General features: G+C 49.8%; 1 protein-coding gene across 4 annotated transcripts in view; it reads left to right on the forward strand.

Moving 5' to 3' along the window:
* Nucleotides 1-11,968, forward strand: part of CACHD1 (cache domain containing 1) — a 92,145-nt gene extending 80,177 nt beyond the window's left edge. Inside the window, exons 18-28 of one of the 4 annotated variants that reach the window (XR_013183328.1) lie at nucleotides 1,482-1,581; nucleotides 1,672-1,788; nucleotides 2,985-3,145; nucleotides 3,713-3,799; nucleotides 3,955-4,071; nucleotides 4,667-4,818; nucleotides 5,429-5,590; nucleotides 6,496-6,573; nucleotides 7,351-7,452; nucleotides 9,720-10,401; nucleotides 10,550-11,968. Coding sequence is in view for 2 of the 4 variants with exons in the window: in XM_077182626.1 (XP_077038741.1) it covers nucleotides 1,482-1,581; nucleotides 1,672-1,788; nucleotides 2,985-3,145; nucleotides 3,713-3,799; nucleotides 3,955-4,071; nucleotides 4,667-4,818; nucleotides 5,429-5,590; nucleotides 6,496-6,573; nucleotides 7,351-7,452; nucleotides 9,720-9,958 (1,315 nt within the window). In the remaining 2 variants the exon portion in view is untranslated. Of the gene's footprint in view, nucleotides 1-1,481; nucleotides 1,582-1,671; nucleotides 1,789-2,984; nucleotides 3,146-3,712; nucleotides 3,800-3,954; nucleotides 4,072-4,666; nucleotides 4,819-5,428; nucleotides 5,591-6,495; nucleotides 6,574-7,350; nucleotides 7,453-9,719 lie in introns of all 4 variants that reach the window. The other 3 variants (XR_013183329.1, XM_077182626.1, XM_054638367.2) reach the window with 3 other exon arrangements.
* The last annotated feature ends 4,333 nt before the right edge of the window (nucleotides 11,969-16,301 follow it).

Genomic DNA, 16,301 nt, shown 5'->3' on the forward strand with positions numbered 1-16,301 from the left:
TGTGAGCGTGTAAGAATGATACAGGATCTCAGTTATTTTAACTCCAATTATTCAAATACAACTTTGGGATTTTTTTTCTCAGAAATCCATAGCACAGCCTAGGCAGAAGAAGTTTGATTTCGTCTGGAGTATCCAATTTCAGTCAGACCCCTGGGTATCTTAATTGTTCCTTTTTTGAAAAATCCTGTGGGAGTGGGATAAATTCTGGTTTGGATCTGGAGTAACTTGATCGTGTGGTTTGGGCATTGCTGTTGGTTCCTTGTTTGTTTTTAAACCTTAAATTTGGGAAGGGAAGTGGTTTTCTGTCGTCCTCCCAGTTCTTTTCTGGTTTGGGTATTTTTCTATATATTTTATGGCATATAAAAAAAACCAAATCAGGATTTCTGGTTTGGCATCACTCCCTCCCAGTAAAAAACTGCTGCTGATCAGCAAGGTCAGATGCTTTATTCTGTTCCTGCATTCCCCAAATGAGGAATTTTGAGGATATTTTTCAGACCATTCTGATGCAGAAATTGGATCCAATGTTTCCAGTCTCGATATAAACGCAGGTGTTTGGGGTTTTGTAGTGTTATCTCTCCTAAGCTCTTCCTGTCAGGAAAAAGAGCAAACACCACATCTCTGTGTGGATTTCTAATGGAAACCCCCCAAAAACTCCAAGTCTGTACCCCTGAAGAGCACAGAGGCTTCCCCTGCTCTCTGTTCCCCCCAAGCTGCAGTGGGTACCTGACACATGCCATGGGAATCCCACTGAAAGCTGCTCCAGCCCCAGATCCAGTCGGGTCCCCGCTGTGCCAGGGCTGTGGCTGCCACCCTGCTGAGCTTTTGGGAACATCAAGTGGGGTTTTAACCTCTCCCTGTCCCCTCCGTGGCCACCGAGCCCCTGATGTCGGTGCCACCCCGGTCCTGTGCCTTCCCCAGCGCTGCCGTCTGTGGCCATGGCAACGGGAGAGGGGAAAAAGGGATGGATTGAACTCCCTGGATTCTGGATTGGGACACAGCTCCAACATGGGAAGAGCTGAAAAGGGAGAGGAAAGCTTGGGAGGGCTGGGAGTGGAGCAGGAGTGATTTATCCCCCACTCAAATCGAATTCTGAAGGGGGAGGGCATTAAAGGAGAGTGTGAAATCTCTCTTTAATTAGCCACATAGTAAATTAATAAACCATTAAAGCTTTCCAAGTTCATTAGGCTCTGTTCATTTCTGGCTCTCCCCCAATCAGACAATGCACTGATGGCTTTTCCTTTCTGGTTTTAATCAGCTCTGTTTTCAACTCCTTGATGGCCCTGGCTCTCTGGAGCAGTAACAGATGGAAAAGCTTTGGGGAAATACCCAACACATTTTTAAGGACATTTTTCAGGAATTTCTTTCATGGCCCTGCTAAATGGAAACCTTTAAAAGCCCTTTAAGACCATGTTTTATTTCACCCCGTTGCCCTGAAGCCCAAGGAGGTCTAACAGGAGGCTCTTGCTGTGTTTTGGGGGCAGGTGCTTCATCATGGAGGACAGGGGGTACCTGGTGGCACATCCAACCCTCATCGACCCCAAGGGCCACGCGCCCGTGGAGCAGCAGCACATCACTCACAAGGTCTGCCTGCTTTCCCTTGCCTTGTCCCACACCTCTCATTCCTGTCTGGGTCTGATTCCAAAGGCATCAAATGCTGCCTTTCCCCCTTAGGAGCCTCTGGTAGCAAACGACATCCTGAACCACCCCAACTTTGTCAAGAAGAACCTCTGCAACAGCTTCAGCGACAGGACCGTGCAGCGCTTCTACAAATTCAACACCAGCTTAGTGGTGAGCCTGGTTTCTCTCTGATTTGGCTTTTGAGTGCCTTTGCTTGGGTTGGGTTTCTCCTGGTGGAAACTCAAGTCCCTGCCAGGCTCAGCAGCCGGGGCTGGGAGCCAGCCTTCCATGGGGATTGGCCTCTGTTCCCCTTCTCCAGACACAAACAGAGTCCCCTGACATGCAGGGGTTATGGATGTGAGCCCTGGCCAAGTGTGGCTTCTGTCTGCAGAGTCTCAGCCAGCACCAGGGGAAGAAGGGCAGTTTGCTGCTGCTGGGTGAGGATTTTCCAGCTATAGCTGGGATGTGTTGCTTTGGATCTGAGCTGACCTCTGGCTCCAGCTCTGGCCAGTGTCACATCCTCCTGTCAGATCTCTAATAACTTCTCTTTAGGTGTCCAAATAAATCCATTTACTGGTGAGCATTCCCAGGCTGTCATTTGTGAGATCGAAATCTCTGGGGTCCTGCACACTCTGTGCTCTCCATGGATCCTGTGTGAGCTTCCCCTCATGAGGAGTCTAAACCAGGGGCTGTCATCCCTCACAGAGCCACAGATCCACCCTGCCAAAGTCCCTCCACAGTGATTCCAAAGCTGCTACACTGTGGGAGAAGATTGGAAAATATTTGCAAGTCATGTCAGAATACATTGATTTATGTCAGGTTGGCTTAAACATTTTCCCCACACTTGAAATGCCAAGTGGGAAGTGTGATGTTGGGAAGGAAATTGTGTAGGACGGAGCAGAAACTTGTAGAAAGGAATCAGGAAGGAATCTGCAGGAGCTGGGCAGTGCTGTGGTGGCTTTTCCTAAGGCTCAGGAAGTTTCCAGCACGTGGTGGTGGCTCCCATCAGAGCCTTGGGGAGGTCACTGAGAGCTGGCACCGTGGGGATGGGTCAGGAGTGCTGGGAAGGAGTGAAATGTCACCTCTGCTGCCACATCTCATTTTCACAACTAAGCCAATTCCCTTCTACCTTCAGCAAAGCCTTTTCACCCAGAAGTATCTGGGTAGCAAAACTTACCCACTCCTTAATCAGCCTCTGTGTTGTGAGGGTGGCACTCCCTCACAAAGCTCCTGAGGGGAGCCACCAGTTCTGGAAGCTGTGGCAGAATCCGTGTTCCCTCAGCTCTGTAGGATCCCTGGGGAAGGGAAGAGTCTTCAGCTCCCTAAAAGAACATCTGACACCACTGACCCCATGTTTTTTTGCCCAGGGTGACCTGACCAACCTGGTGCATGGCAGTCACTGCTCCAAGTACAGGCTGACGAGGATCCCGGGCACCAACGCCTTCGTGGGCATCGTCAACGAGACGTGCGACTCGCTGGCCTTCTGTGCCTGCAGCATGGTGGACAGGCTGTGCCTCAACTGCCACAGGTGACACTGCTGTCCTCAGCCCTGCTCTGAGGCTCAGACAGCACAGCCAGCTCATCCCTTCACTCAGGGTGAAATCAGGGAGAGTAAGAGTGCTCTGCCTGTGCTCCTGTGAGAGGTGCAGGGTATCTCTGCCGGGCTGTCGGAGAGTTTAACCCAGGGGAGTTTGGGTGGGTAATGCTGAAAGACACTGAGATCCTGTGGCTCAAGAGCAGTTACTGTGAGTGAGGTATAGAAATTCCTATGGCGTAGAAATTGCCATGATTTTCCATGGATTGGGGGGTTTCCATTGAGGGGATCCAGGAGGCTCTGCCCACACCATCCTGAGGTGTTTGTGGCACTGCCAGGAAGGATCCCTACATCCAAACGTGAGGGACTCCCTGCTTTTGGGATTCCAGGGGTGGATCACCCTCAGTCCTGGTGCAGGGCAGAGCAATCCCTGTTCCTGGGGAAGGAGCAGAGTCACTGCACAGCCTTTTCCATGGGAACTGCTGCTCCAGAGCTGCAGCACCATGGAGTTGAAATCCCAGAGGTGTCTGATGGGTTTTCCCTGTGCTTTGTGCCCTGCAGGATGGAACAGAACGAGTGTGAGTGTCCCTGTGAGTGCCCACTGGAGGTGAACGAGTGCACTGGGAACCTGACCAACGCTGAGAGCAGGTGAGAGCCAGGACACTGCAGGAACAAACTCCCTGTTGGTCCTGCTGAGATGCCACAGGCAGGATTTTCAGTACAGTGAAGCAGATGACATGCAGGAGGTGAAGATGATTTGAATGGACTGTGCTCTGAGTGCTCTGTTCTTTGCTGCCATGCAGGAATCCCAGCTGTGAGGTGCACCAGGAGCCAATGACGTTCACAGCCATTGATCCCAGCCTGCAGGATGCACTCCCCCAGTGCATCAACACCCAGTGCAACCAGAGGACAGAGAGTGGGTAAGGTGGCCTTCCCCACCCCTTGGAATACTCTCTTGTGGAAATAATCCAATGGCAATAGCTCTGCTTTAAATGTTTCAAAGAAAAAAAAAATAGAGGGGAAAAAAGCATGATGCCAGAATGAGGTTCTACTCCTGGCACTGAGGGCTCATTTTTGCTTGTTATGGGCAGCCTCCAGGGACCTGAGATGGGTAAAACACACCAAGCTCTGACCAGGCTGCCCAAATCTTTTCTTCTTTCTTCCAAATGCTGCAGAGAAAGGCTGGAACTGCAGCCAGACTTCACCACACTGAGAAATGTCTTATTGGAGGAGTCACAAGTAGGATTCTCCCTTTGCTCAGGCTGAGTGGTGCAGGAAAATACCAAAGCAGACAGAGTTGGAAAAGGGATGCTGGAAATGCAGCTTCCCTGTGTAACTTCCCTTGTGGTACTCGAGCACTCCCATGGGATTTTTCCTGGCTAAACTCACATACTTGAGGGTCTACAGATGCTCTTGGCCTCCCCCTGTCTTGTGGCTCTAACCCAGACTGAGCTTTGCAGAGGAGAGGTGTTAAGCTGGAAAGTAACCACGTCCTACTTGGTTGTTGGCATGCAGGGATTGCTTTGGAGTGCTGGACTGCGAGTGGTGCATGGTGGACAGCGATGGGAAGACCCACCTGGACAAGTCCTACTGTGCCCCTCAGAAGGAATGCTTTGGTGGCATTGTGGGAGCCAAGAGTCCCTATGTGGACGACCTGGGAGCAATAGGTAACTCTGCCTTTCTGAGCTGCTGCTGCTGCCTTCAGCTCTTTGTGTCCCAGAACATGCAGCAGGTTCTGCACATAACATTTACCTCTTAGCCAGTGCTAAATCAGCATAAAGAGTGCACCAGGCAGCAAAGACGTGGTGAATATCCCCTTCTGGAAAATCCTGATGTGGAGCTGAGTGTAACTGTGCATTCCTGGCTTCTCTCTGAGTTCCTTCTCCTATTCCAAAAGAGCACAGTCAGGTATCCAGAAATCTTTGCAGAGCTTCTCCATGTTCCATATTGTTGATTTAACCCTTCCTGTACTTCTCGGAGTTTCCTCTCCTATTCCGCGTGAGCACAGTCAAGCACCCAGAAATCCTTGCAGAGCTTCTCTATATTCTATATTGTTGATTTAACCCTTCCTGCACCTGAGTTCCTTCTCTTCTCCATGTTCCATATTGTTGATTTAACCCTTCCTGCACCTCTCTGAGTTCCTTTTCCTATTCCAAGTGAGCACAGTCAGGCACCCAGAAATCCTTGCAGAGCTTCTCCATGTTCCATGTTGGTTTAACCCTTCCTGCAGAGCATTCACGGTGTTGTTCTCCCTCTGCTTTGTCCCTTTTGCTTTAGGAGATGAGGTGATCACCCTGAACATGATCAAGAGTGCCCCCGTGGGCCCCGTGGCTGGCGGCATCATGGGCTGCATCATGGTGCTGGTGCTGGCCGTGTACGCGTACCGGCACCAGATCCACCGCCGCAGCCACCAGCACATGTCCCCGCTGGCAGCACAGGGTGAGCTCCACTCGGGGGCTGGGGATGGAAACAAACCCAGCAGCACGACTAAACTCAAAGGAAAAGCAGTCCCAGAGCTGCCCCCCCGGTGTTGTTGCGGTGTTTCCCTGGTTTTGGTCTGGTTGGAGCTGCAGGGAGCCGGGCCTGGCGCAGGGGCTGTGTCTTGCTGCCCTCTCCTGGGTACAGCCAGAGCTGCTGCTGCTGCCCAGGGAGCCTGCCCAGACCCAAAGGGAGATAAGCTAAGCTTTGCCAGAGCTCAGACACTAATCCCAGCTTTCTGCAGCTCGGCCCAGCAGATCCATCATGTGTTTATTTTGTGCGGCTGCTGGCAGTGACACACTTCTCACCCCTTCTGCCTTGGGTTTGGCATGTGTCTTCTTTCACTTGTGTTTCCTGGTTCTGGTCCATGTGATGTTCATGGAATGTCTGTGCACAGAGAAATGAAAGCACTGAAGTCTGAGAGGCAAAATTGTGCTGGGAGAAGGGATACTGGTACAAAGATAAAGATCCAGAGGTGAGAACACCTCCCTGGAAGTGTTCCAGGCCAGGCTGGACAGAGCTTGGAGCAGCCTGGGATAGTGGGAGGCTGGAAAAAGATGGGCTTCTAAGGCCCTTTCCAACCCAAACCATTCTGGGAATTTAAGTGTGATCAGAGCTAATTACCTCTATATTTGATCATCCCCCAGCTCTGTTGTAAATCAGAACTTTAAGGAGTCCCTTTCAGGGGAGGTGGGATGAGGCATTTCCTGCTATCCCAGCCCCATCCACATTGGAAGAAGAGCACCCCCAGCTCAGACCAGTAACACAAAGTGTTTCCACTCTTGTTCCTGGGGTGGCAGTTGGCAGTAAGAGGGTGCAGAACCTTTCTCTCACCAGCTGTATTTTCTGTTTGTAACTCTGTGTAGAAATGTCAGTGCGTATGTCCAACCTGGAAAACGACAGGGACGAGAGGGATGACGACAGCCATGAAGACAGAGGAATCAGTAAGTACCAAAAAAACTGGGAAAAACTCTGAGATTCAATCAGCCATTTGTTTTTTAACACCCTGGATTTGAATATGTGAGGATGCCCTGTGCTGATCAGCAGTAGGAAATGAAAGAGCAATCTTTGAATTCAGACATCTGGTCCACCTTTAGTCTCATGCTGAGAAATGACATTTTTCACTTTTAAAAGATAATTCTCCATTGGGTGTGGAGGAGTTTTGCCCCTTACAGCCCCCTGTCACGAGCACTTCCAGAAATAGCTCTGATCACCTTAAAAATTGCCACTGTGACAGCACAGGGTGTGGAAAACCCTTCCTCATTTTTGGCCTTAGAAAGCAGAAGCCAAGTCTGGCAAGTATGGCCAGCAAACATGACAGTAAATCTTTTTTGCATTGATTTGGGGTGCCTGCAGTTCTCTGCCATCCAATAATAATGGCACTTTGCATGATCCTGGTGTGCTCTAAGTTGAGCTGGTGCACCCAAACTCCAGGGAAGCTCCAGGTCAAACTGGATCCCTGGCATTGGGCCCTCACTAAAACAATACTCAGGATTTGAAGCATATCTTGCATGTACTGCCTCTCACATCCCTTTTTGTTCCCTTTGGAGCCCTTACACTATTGCCACGGGACCTCAGCCCTGGCACTGCCCAGCTGAAGGCTCCTGGCTGGATGTTGACCCTTGTGAAGCCCAGCTCTCTGCTGCTGTGTGGCTGGGCAGTGCCCTGTGCAGCAGAGGGCTGCAGGCTGCTGTGCTCTGAGCTGTTTGTGTCTGTCACAGTCAGCAACACTCGCTTCATCGCCGCCGTCATCGAGCGCCACGCGCACAGCCCCGAGCGCCGCCGCCGCTACTGGGGCCGCTCGGGCACCGAGAGCGACCACGGTGAGTGCTGGGCCCTCAGCAGGGCTGGGGGCTCCTCTCCTTCAGGACACTGGCTCTGCAGGGCTGGGGGCTCTTCTCCCTTGGGACACTGGCTGTGGCAGGGCTGGGGGCTCCTCTCCCTCAGGACACTGGCTCTGCAGGGCTGGGGGCTGTTCTCCCTCAGGACACTGGCTCTGTAGGATTGGGGGCTCTTCTCCCTCAGGACACTGGCTCTGGCAGGATTGGGGGCTCCTCTCCCTCAGGACACTGGCTCTGGCAGGGCTGGGGGCTCCTCTCCCTCAGGACACTGGCTCTGGCAGGGCTGGGGGCTCTTTTCCCTCAGGACACTGGCTCTGCAGGGCTGGGGGGCTCTTCTCCCTCAGGACACTGGCTCTGGCAGGGCTGGGGGCTCCTCTCCCTCAGGACACTGGCTCTGGCAGGGCTGGGGGCTCTTTTCCCTCAGCCGGCTGGCTCCCTGCAGAAGGAAAGCCAGAGTAAACGCTTTGCTCCTTCTGGCTTTGCTGTTGGACAGTTCTGATTGGATTTGTTCTGGGGGAGATCTCCCTGGGGTCCTCAACATCCTCCTGAGGGGCAGCTCTGCTCCCTGTGACAGGGACAGGACCACAGAATGGCTGGAGCTGTGCCAGGGGAGGGTTGGCTGGAGATCAGGAGAAGGTTCTTCCCCCTGAGGGAACTGGAGGCACAGGACAAAGGGAATGGCTTCACACTGAAAGGGAGTGGGAGTAGATCAGAGATTAGGAAGGAATTGTCCTGCCCAGAGCAGCTGTGGCTGCCCCTGGATCCCTGGCAGTGTCCAAGGCCAGGCTGGATGGGGTTTGGAGCACCCTGGGATAGTGGAAGGTGTCCCTGCCATGGCAGGGGTGGAATGGGATCATCTTTAAAGGCCCTTCCAACCCCCAAACCATTCTGGGATTCTCTGATCTTCCATCACCTTTAAGCTGGGCACCATTAGGCTCAGGGGGTTGGGATGTGTCTCCCCTGCCCTGAGACTAAATCTCCTTAAATCTGGAAAGCTGCTAGAAGGGTGTAATGCTGTTGACCCATGAGGAGGCTTAATTTATTAGGAAATGAGGAGGAGGAGGCCTAGACAAGGCAGTCTGCAAGCTGTCAGCTCTGCAAGGCTGGGGACCTTCCAGCAGACCTGGCCCAGCTCTAAGACTCTGTTGCACTAATGGAATTGGGACAGGAAACCCAAAGGCCAAAGCCTTGGAAGGTGGATGAACAGATGTCTCCTAGACAATCTTACTCTAGGAGGACTTACCCTGGATTTGGGGTGAGATTACCTGTGCTGAGGCAGATTTGCCAGATTAATGCTCCCTTTGCTCCTTTTCTTGCAGTCCCAGCAAATCCTTCCCATCTTTTAGTCATCCTGGGTTAGCAGGGGAGCTGTCTACCTCCATCTGGAATGTGCACTGCTATTTTTAGTTTCTGTAATTCCATCTTCTTCAAAGGGCTGCCCAGGCTTCTTCCCCAATTCCTCCGTGCCAGCTCCAAGCCATGACTCAGAGCGTGGCAAATGGGAGGCAGCTTTAGGGGCTCAGCTGCTATTTTTACCACCCTCCTTTTAGGTGTCTCCAGCTGAAAACCTGAGTGAGATGCTCAGGAGCACCAGAGCTTCCTCAGCCTTTAGTCCTTTTTTTTTTGAGAAGGATTTATTTCCAATTCAAGCAAGATCTTTTTAAATTTCATTTGGTTTTGCATTTAGAGATGCTGAGGGGGAGTTGTTTGCCCTGCAGCCTGGTCTGGGTAGTAACAGCTGATTAGGATAAATCCAGGTTATACCTTAACAGATTTTTTGGGGGTGGTATCTTTGATGTTTTGGTTTGAAATCAGTGCCAGCAATTCTGTTGTTACAAACTGTTGAACACGTGGGTGCTGTTACTGTTTGGAGTGGCACAAACCACAAATCCCCAAAGCTTTGAACCAAAGGTGATGGCAGGCAAAGGGATCCAGTATGGACTTACAGGGGAGGATGAGTTTGTTGGGGTTTGTTGTGTTAAGAAAATTGTTTTACACGCTCTCTAAGCACCCTTTGTGTGATTCCATGAAGGTGCCCAGCCAGCCCTGGGAATTCTGAGTGGCAGGGAAAGGGATCTGTTATAGGGTTAGGGGAGAGGATGAGTGTTGGGGTTTGTTCTAGTAAGAGAACAGTTTTGTTCCCTATCTAAGGGAACAAAATCCCTGTGTTGATTCCATGAAGGGTGCCCAGCCAGCCCTGGGAGTTGTGAGCATCCAGAGCTGTGCTCACTGCTGCTGTTCATTCCCAGGCTACAGCACCATGAGCCCCCAGGAGGACAGCGAGAACCCCCCCTGCAATAACGACCCCCTGTCTGCCGGCGTGGACGTGGGGACCCACGACGAGGACCTGGAGCTGGACACGCCCCCGCAGACAGCAGCGCTGCTGAGCCACAAATTCCACCACTACCGGCTGCACCACCCCACCCTGCACCACAGCCACCACCTGCAGGCCGCTGTCACCGTGCACACCGTGGATGCTGAGTGCTGAGGCCAGCACGGCCACCCCCTGCAGGCTGTGACACTGGGGACAGCACGGCCACCACCTGCAGGCTGTGCCACTGAGGACATCACAGTCACCCCCTGCAGGCTGTGCCACTGGGGACAGCACGGCCACCACCTGCAGGCTGTGCCACTGGGGGCATCACAGTCACCCCCTGCAGGCTGTGCCACTGGGGACACCATAGCTGCCACCTGCAGGCTGTGCCACTGGGGACATCACAGCTGCCACCTGCAGGCTGTGCCACTGGGGACATCACAGCTGCCACCTGCAGGCTGCCACAGCCACCACCTGCAGGCCACTGTCACCGTGCACACCGTGGATGCTGAGTGCTGAGGACACCACAGCCACCACCTGCAGGTTGTGCCACTGAGGACATCACAGCCACCACCTGCAGGCTGTGGCACTGAGGACATCACAGCCACCACCTGCAGGCTGTGGCACTGAGGATATCACAGTCACCCCCAGCAGGCTGTGGCACTGGGGACACCACAGCCACCCCCTGCAGGCTGTGGCACTGAGGACATCATGGCCACCCCCTGCAGGCTGTGGCACTGAGGACATCACGGCCACCCCCTGCAGGCTGTGGCACTGAGGACATCACAGCCACCCCCTGCAGGCTGTGGCACCGTGCACTGAGGACACCACAGATGCCACTCCAGGGCCATGGGGGCTCTGCTGCTCCCCAAGGACAACCTCACAGGCTTCCCCACCAAACTGAGGCATCAGAGCTTTGCATTTTTACATATGGAAGGTTGGCTCTGGCCTGCAAACGTGCTTGATGAATGGACCTGCCAAAACACGGAGAAAAGTGGAGCAGGAGGCGGGTTAGACCTCCAGGAACAGGGATGGGAGTTTATCCAGCAGCTGGAGTTTGTTTGCTGAGCCAAGAGCAGACAGAGAGCATAAAGAGCCAGAGATGATTTGGTTTCCTTAACTGGAAGAGCAGGAATGTGCAGCTGGAGAGCCCAGAAGTGCCAGGCAGAGCAGGAAGGCTGCTGGCTTCTCTGCAGGTGGAGATCTCCCTGTGCCCACGTCGCTCTGCGGGACCCAGGACAATGCATCTCAAGATTTTTAAGTAAAGGATTATTTTTCTACTATTTATTGAACTTGAAACTTTGGGGGGAGGGAGGGGAGAAAACCTGTTAGGGATTCTCAACAAGTACCACGTGCATTCTGTGCTGGGGAAGGGGCTCTTCCCAGGAAAACAGGGAGAGTTTCCCTGGGAGCTGCCCTTCAGCCAGTGCCCCACTCTGCAAAGGGAAAATGAAGAAGCCCTCTCTGCCTCGCTGTTTACATTAGGATTGCTTTCTTTTCCACACTTGTTTCCTGTAAATATTACAGCCTGATTTCTATTCCAGTATTGTCTTCCTATCTGCAGAGGAGAAATCCTGTACTCCGTTACTAAAATTCAGAGAATTCTGCCCAGAAACTTCTCCATCTTTATCTCTTCGCTCATCCTTAAAGGATTCCTGTGTGGAAGTAATAAAGAATTTCTTTAGCATTAGTTACCAGATAATCCCAAATGGAATCTGTGCCATTCTTCTGTTTCCTTGGACCACAAGTAGGGATAAACCAGTGTTTTGTAAAACTTGGGTTACTGTGGAAGAAACCTTGAAACCATAATGAGAAGCTGCTGCTGTTTGTCTGGAATTTTAACCTTGCTTGGTAATTCAAACAAAGATTAATCAATGTCTACAACAAAGGGCATCATAATTATCAATATGTTTTCAATCACAGTGTTGTATTTTAGATTCACATTTTGTGATTACAATGATATCAAGCCGTTCTTGCACTGTGCATATGGTAAACATCCATTTATATGTAGGTTTTTTAAAAAAAAATCACTTGTTTTAATTAATATGGTACTTAATACTGTATTATGTAAAAAATTGGTTCTTAAACAGTACAGTAAAATAACTCTATGTGTGATACCAGGATATCCCTTTATACTATGTATAAAATTAAAATCTCTAGTGAAATAAACTGTATATAAGTATAGATCTGTGAAGATTCTGAAATGATCTGCTGTGAAGATTCTGAAATGATTCTGCCTCAGTTTCCTTCTCTGGCTGAACGGGACTGAAAATTCACTCCAGTTTCTCCAGTTTTATCAACAGCCTTGAGAAATCTAACTTTAAATATAAATGACAGTACTGAGGGAAGTTGTAAAGCCTTTTTTTAGCTGGTTGGTCATTATTTGGGAAATGACCATTTCTGGAACTGGTCAGCCACTGCTTAGAGTCACCAAAGCAAATAATTTAAGGGTTTTATTTCCTGATCCTCTCCTGAAACCTCAGTGGCTCTGGATTTGCTGTTGTGCTGTGTTTGTGCAGGATTTGGTGGAGGGTTTTGCTGAGCAGGCAGTGCAGGAATCCACTGAGCCTCTGCTTTGTGCTCTCAGAGCTCTCAGCTGATGCCCTGGGTATCAACCAGGCTGGGATTCATTTCCAGTTTGGAATCCAAAGTCGTGTTGGTGCTTGGATACTGTGGGACAAATCATTTTTGATAAAATGTATCAGAAATATCAATAACAGCCTATAATTGGAAAAAGTCATCAGGTTGAACGACAATATTACTTGAGGGGAGATGTTTTTTGGTGGTTCCTCACCTTCCCTGCCAGCAGAAGGTGCTTGCAGGGTTCTCTTGCAGCTCTGCCAGGGACACAGGAGCTTCCAGAACCTCTTGGAACAGCTCTTGGAAGTCCAACAATCAAACCCCTTTTGCTTTTGCCTTAAAAGCTTTTCGAGAGCTTCTCGCTGCTGCTTCATCTCTTTCCTCCTGGGATCTCTTTTCTCCTTCCTGGTTTGCTCTGAACAAATGGTTCCTGATCTGAGGGGTCTGCACAGCCCTGCTTCACTTGCAGTGATGGGGAGAGCCTGAGCTCTTGCTGGTAAAAATAATTCCAGGGACAACTCTGATTTCCAGGTGTGCCAAATGCCAGCCTGCAGTGCTGGCACTGACCTTGTCCCAGCAGGAATAAATGGGATGCAGTGCTGCTAATGGATGGGATTGGGCTTTACAAGGAGCTGCATGAGAGCTCTTCACTTTTATTGCCTGAGTTCTGCCATGGCCTTGCCTCCCCAGCATTGTTTGACTGTATTGACTGAGGAGCAAGATCATAAAAGCAGCAATTAAAACCCTGGATCCTCCTTCCTGATAAGACTTTATGGCCATTCATTTTCCACTTATTTAATTTTCCCAACTTAGTTGTGGTAATTTCCTGTAGGTTTTCTTTCATTCTCCCAACCACAAAAAAAAAAAGGTTCTTTTAAAGTGAAAATGAGCATTGCCTTTAATTTGTGTTCATGAATTTTAAATTGACTTGATGCTTGCAGTGTTTGAGATCTGCCAAGTGTATGGATTTTCCTATATCCAAGGAATGAATCATGGAGAAGCATTTCTTTGGGCAGAATATATTGATTGATTGAAAATGCATTAAGATTTTTTTTTTTTAATTTATCTATGCTATTCCCTGGCTAAAAAGTGGGATTTGCAAAGCCTGGTACAGTTTACCCATGAACATTTTATAAGGCCACTTAAGCCATGAAATATTATCTTTATCCTTGCCCTTGGCAAGGGCAGGGAGGGGAGGATGGATGGGAATGCAGGAGACGTTCACATGCAGCAGGACTTGTGACTATAACTGGGCAAAGGGAGATCTCTCAAAGGCTTTTTTCTGTCAAGTGACCCAGAAATGGGCAAGAGCACAGAAAGTGGATTTGTCAGAGGAAAAACTATGGGAGTAAGCTGGCAGCAAATATGGAAAAGGAGAAAAAACTAGGATGCAAAAGTCCTGGATCCAAGAGAGTGCAGGTAATCCAAAAGGCTGTTGGTGAGTTCCAAGATGAATTTGCAGCGTTCCCAGCTCTTGGCTGCCCATTTCAGTTGTTTGTAAAAGAGATTCCCAGCTATGGCTGGGGTTTTCAAAGGAGCCTGCTCTGGGCTGTCAGTGATGTTTGGAATATTAATTCCTGCAGCAGTTAACTTGGGAACCATTGGATTGTTTGCTGTACAAACCCCTCTTTGCCAGGGAGCCTAAGAGGGAGAAAGGAACATCAGTGCCATGGAATATTTCATATTCCTGCCTGACAGCCCTTGGGCTGATGAGAGGTGATGATTTTGTGCTTTGTGCTCTGAGCTGAGCACGGAAGGACCTTGGCCCAGAAGGGCTGGCGTTCCTGGAGCCAAGGCTGCAGTGGAATTTGGACACTGCAGTCCAAGAGTGAAGTTCTCCAAGCCCTGCCTCGTTAGTGAGGTGCCAGGCACAGCTGGGGTGAGTGCCAGCCCTTGCTCAGAAGCACTGCTGGGTCCTCCTCGGGAGAAGATCCCATGGGATCACTGACACCCCTGTGGAACAGCCCTGCTGTGAGCACAGGGGTGAGAATGTGATGGCAGAGGCAGAACACACCTTGGATCTGGAGGTTTTCTTCAGCTCAGAGTGGCTTCTTCTAAATCCTGTGGAAAAAATGATCCCTGGGCTTGTTTGTGCCTTAGGAAGGAGCAATCCTGGTTTGCTCTGGTTTGTTGGAGGTTTTTGGAGCTGGCATTTGCAAATCCACCAGGTCAGCAGTGCCCAAGCAAGTGCCCTCTGCTGGGACAGCAGCAGTGGCAGCAGGGAAGGGACCCTGGGGCCAAGGGCACGGGGCAGAGGAATCCCTCCACCCCAGCTTCACCTGGCTCTGGCACAACTCCATGGAGAAAGGGAACAGCCCCCACAAGTCAACATTTTTCACAGGAAAAACATTCACTTTGCAGGAAAAAATGTGCAGGGAGGTGTTGGCAAGGTCCTGGCAAAACTGGTGGTCTTTCCTTAAATCCAGTTGAACCATCAGACTGCCAAGGATCCCCAGCTGGGCCAACACTGATGGATTTTTCCAATTTTAAAACTCTTGCACTGCACCGAGGTAATGAAATTGGGCAGACACCCCGAGATGGGCTGGCACAGGAGCAGGAAACTGGGAATGCAGTCAGAGAGTTTAATATCCTTCTTTTCACTCCTCCAACATTCTGACACTTCCACAAAATTGCTCTCAATATCCATTCTCTTGGCATAATTCATGCAAATCGCATGCAGGATTAAAGGTTGAGTAATTAACATGATCTAATTGCTGCAAAATAATAATAAAAACCTCCTTAATCATTTATTTCTATTGCAGCTGAGCCAAGAAAATCTCCATAAACAAGACAAAAAAACCTCAGCCAGGGAACCTGGAAAACAGGAAGGGGATGGATTTTTTCACTCTGAACATGGAGAAATCAGGCACAGCACGTTGGGTGACAGTTCCTATGGAAACCTTTTATAACTGAACAGCAGAACATTTGAAAGCCTCATAAATTTTTTGGGAATGTTTCTCTTGTGTTACCTCCTTCAGGCCAGTTTTCCATATTGAACACATTTTTTTCCATGTGTAACTGGTTTTTAAGGACAAAATATTGTGGGGGTGCTGGAAATTGCAGGCTCTGCTGGCAGAGAGAAACCATGGGCTGGTTTATCTTCTCCAAACAAATTGCTGGTCCCGTGCCTGCTCCCTCCCAGTCCATCCCAGCTCCTCAGTTAATCTCAGCAAATTTCCTCCAGGTTTATAATTAGCCAGATCCAAGGAGCAGGAATGGAGATGTATGGATTCACCCTATGGAATGCTTTCACCCCCAGCATGAGGATTGCCCCGTTTTGTGGTGGTAAATGATTTTGTAATTCCCTGTGAATTGTCACTGTCAGTTCCCAGTTCCTAGAAAATTGTTGCTTTTAGGGAATCTGAGGCTGATTTATTTGGAATTCCCATTTGAGGCACATTGGTGGGCTGGCCAATAAAAATACTCCTGGTAAGAATGTGGGGCTGGACCTGCTTTTGCTGGGAATCCAAGCAACATTTGGATGGTTTTTAATACTAAAATTGCCAAAATGCACTTGGTTCCAATAACTAATGACTAAATTTGAAGCTGAATGAGGAAAAATAAAGCCTGCCTGTGTGGGAAGAGTGGTGATTGAAAGCAGGACATTGATTCAGGAGAAAGTGTTGCAGAGGTTCCCCTGTGAATATCAGGGCCATTTATTGAGAATTTTATTTGTTTGATCTCATTTTCCTTTGTTCTCAGTTATTATTCAAGAACTTGGCTTTGCTTTCTGGTGTTTATTTTAATATTTACTCTTTTTTTTTTTTTTTTGCTGCCTGTAAACACAACCACACAGATCTGCTTATGATGCACGGGGCAACAAAGGTTTGAAATTCTGCTGCAGAGACCACAGGTCCCAAAATAGCCCATGACAGCAGAGCCCAGTGATGATTTCCTTGCAGGAGTTACTCACTCTGGAAGTTCCAGCTCTGAACTC

The sequence above is a fragment of the Agelaius phoeniceus genome, chromosome 8 (genome assembly GCF_051311805.1).
Source record: "Agelaius phoeniceus isolate bAgePho1 chromosome 8, bAgePho1.hap1, whole genome shotgun sequence".
NCBI lineage: Eukaryota > Metazoa > Chordata > Aves > Passeriformes > Icteridae > Agelaius > Agelaius phoeniceus.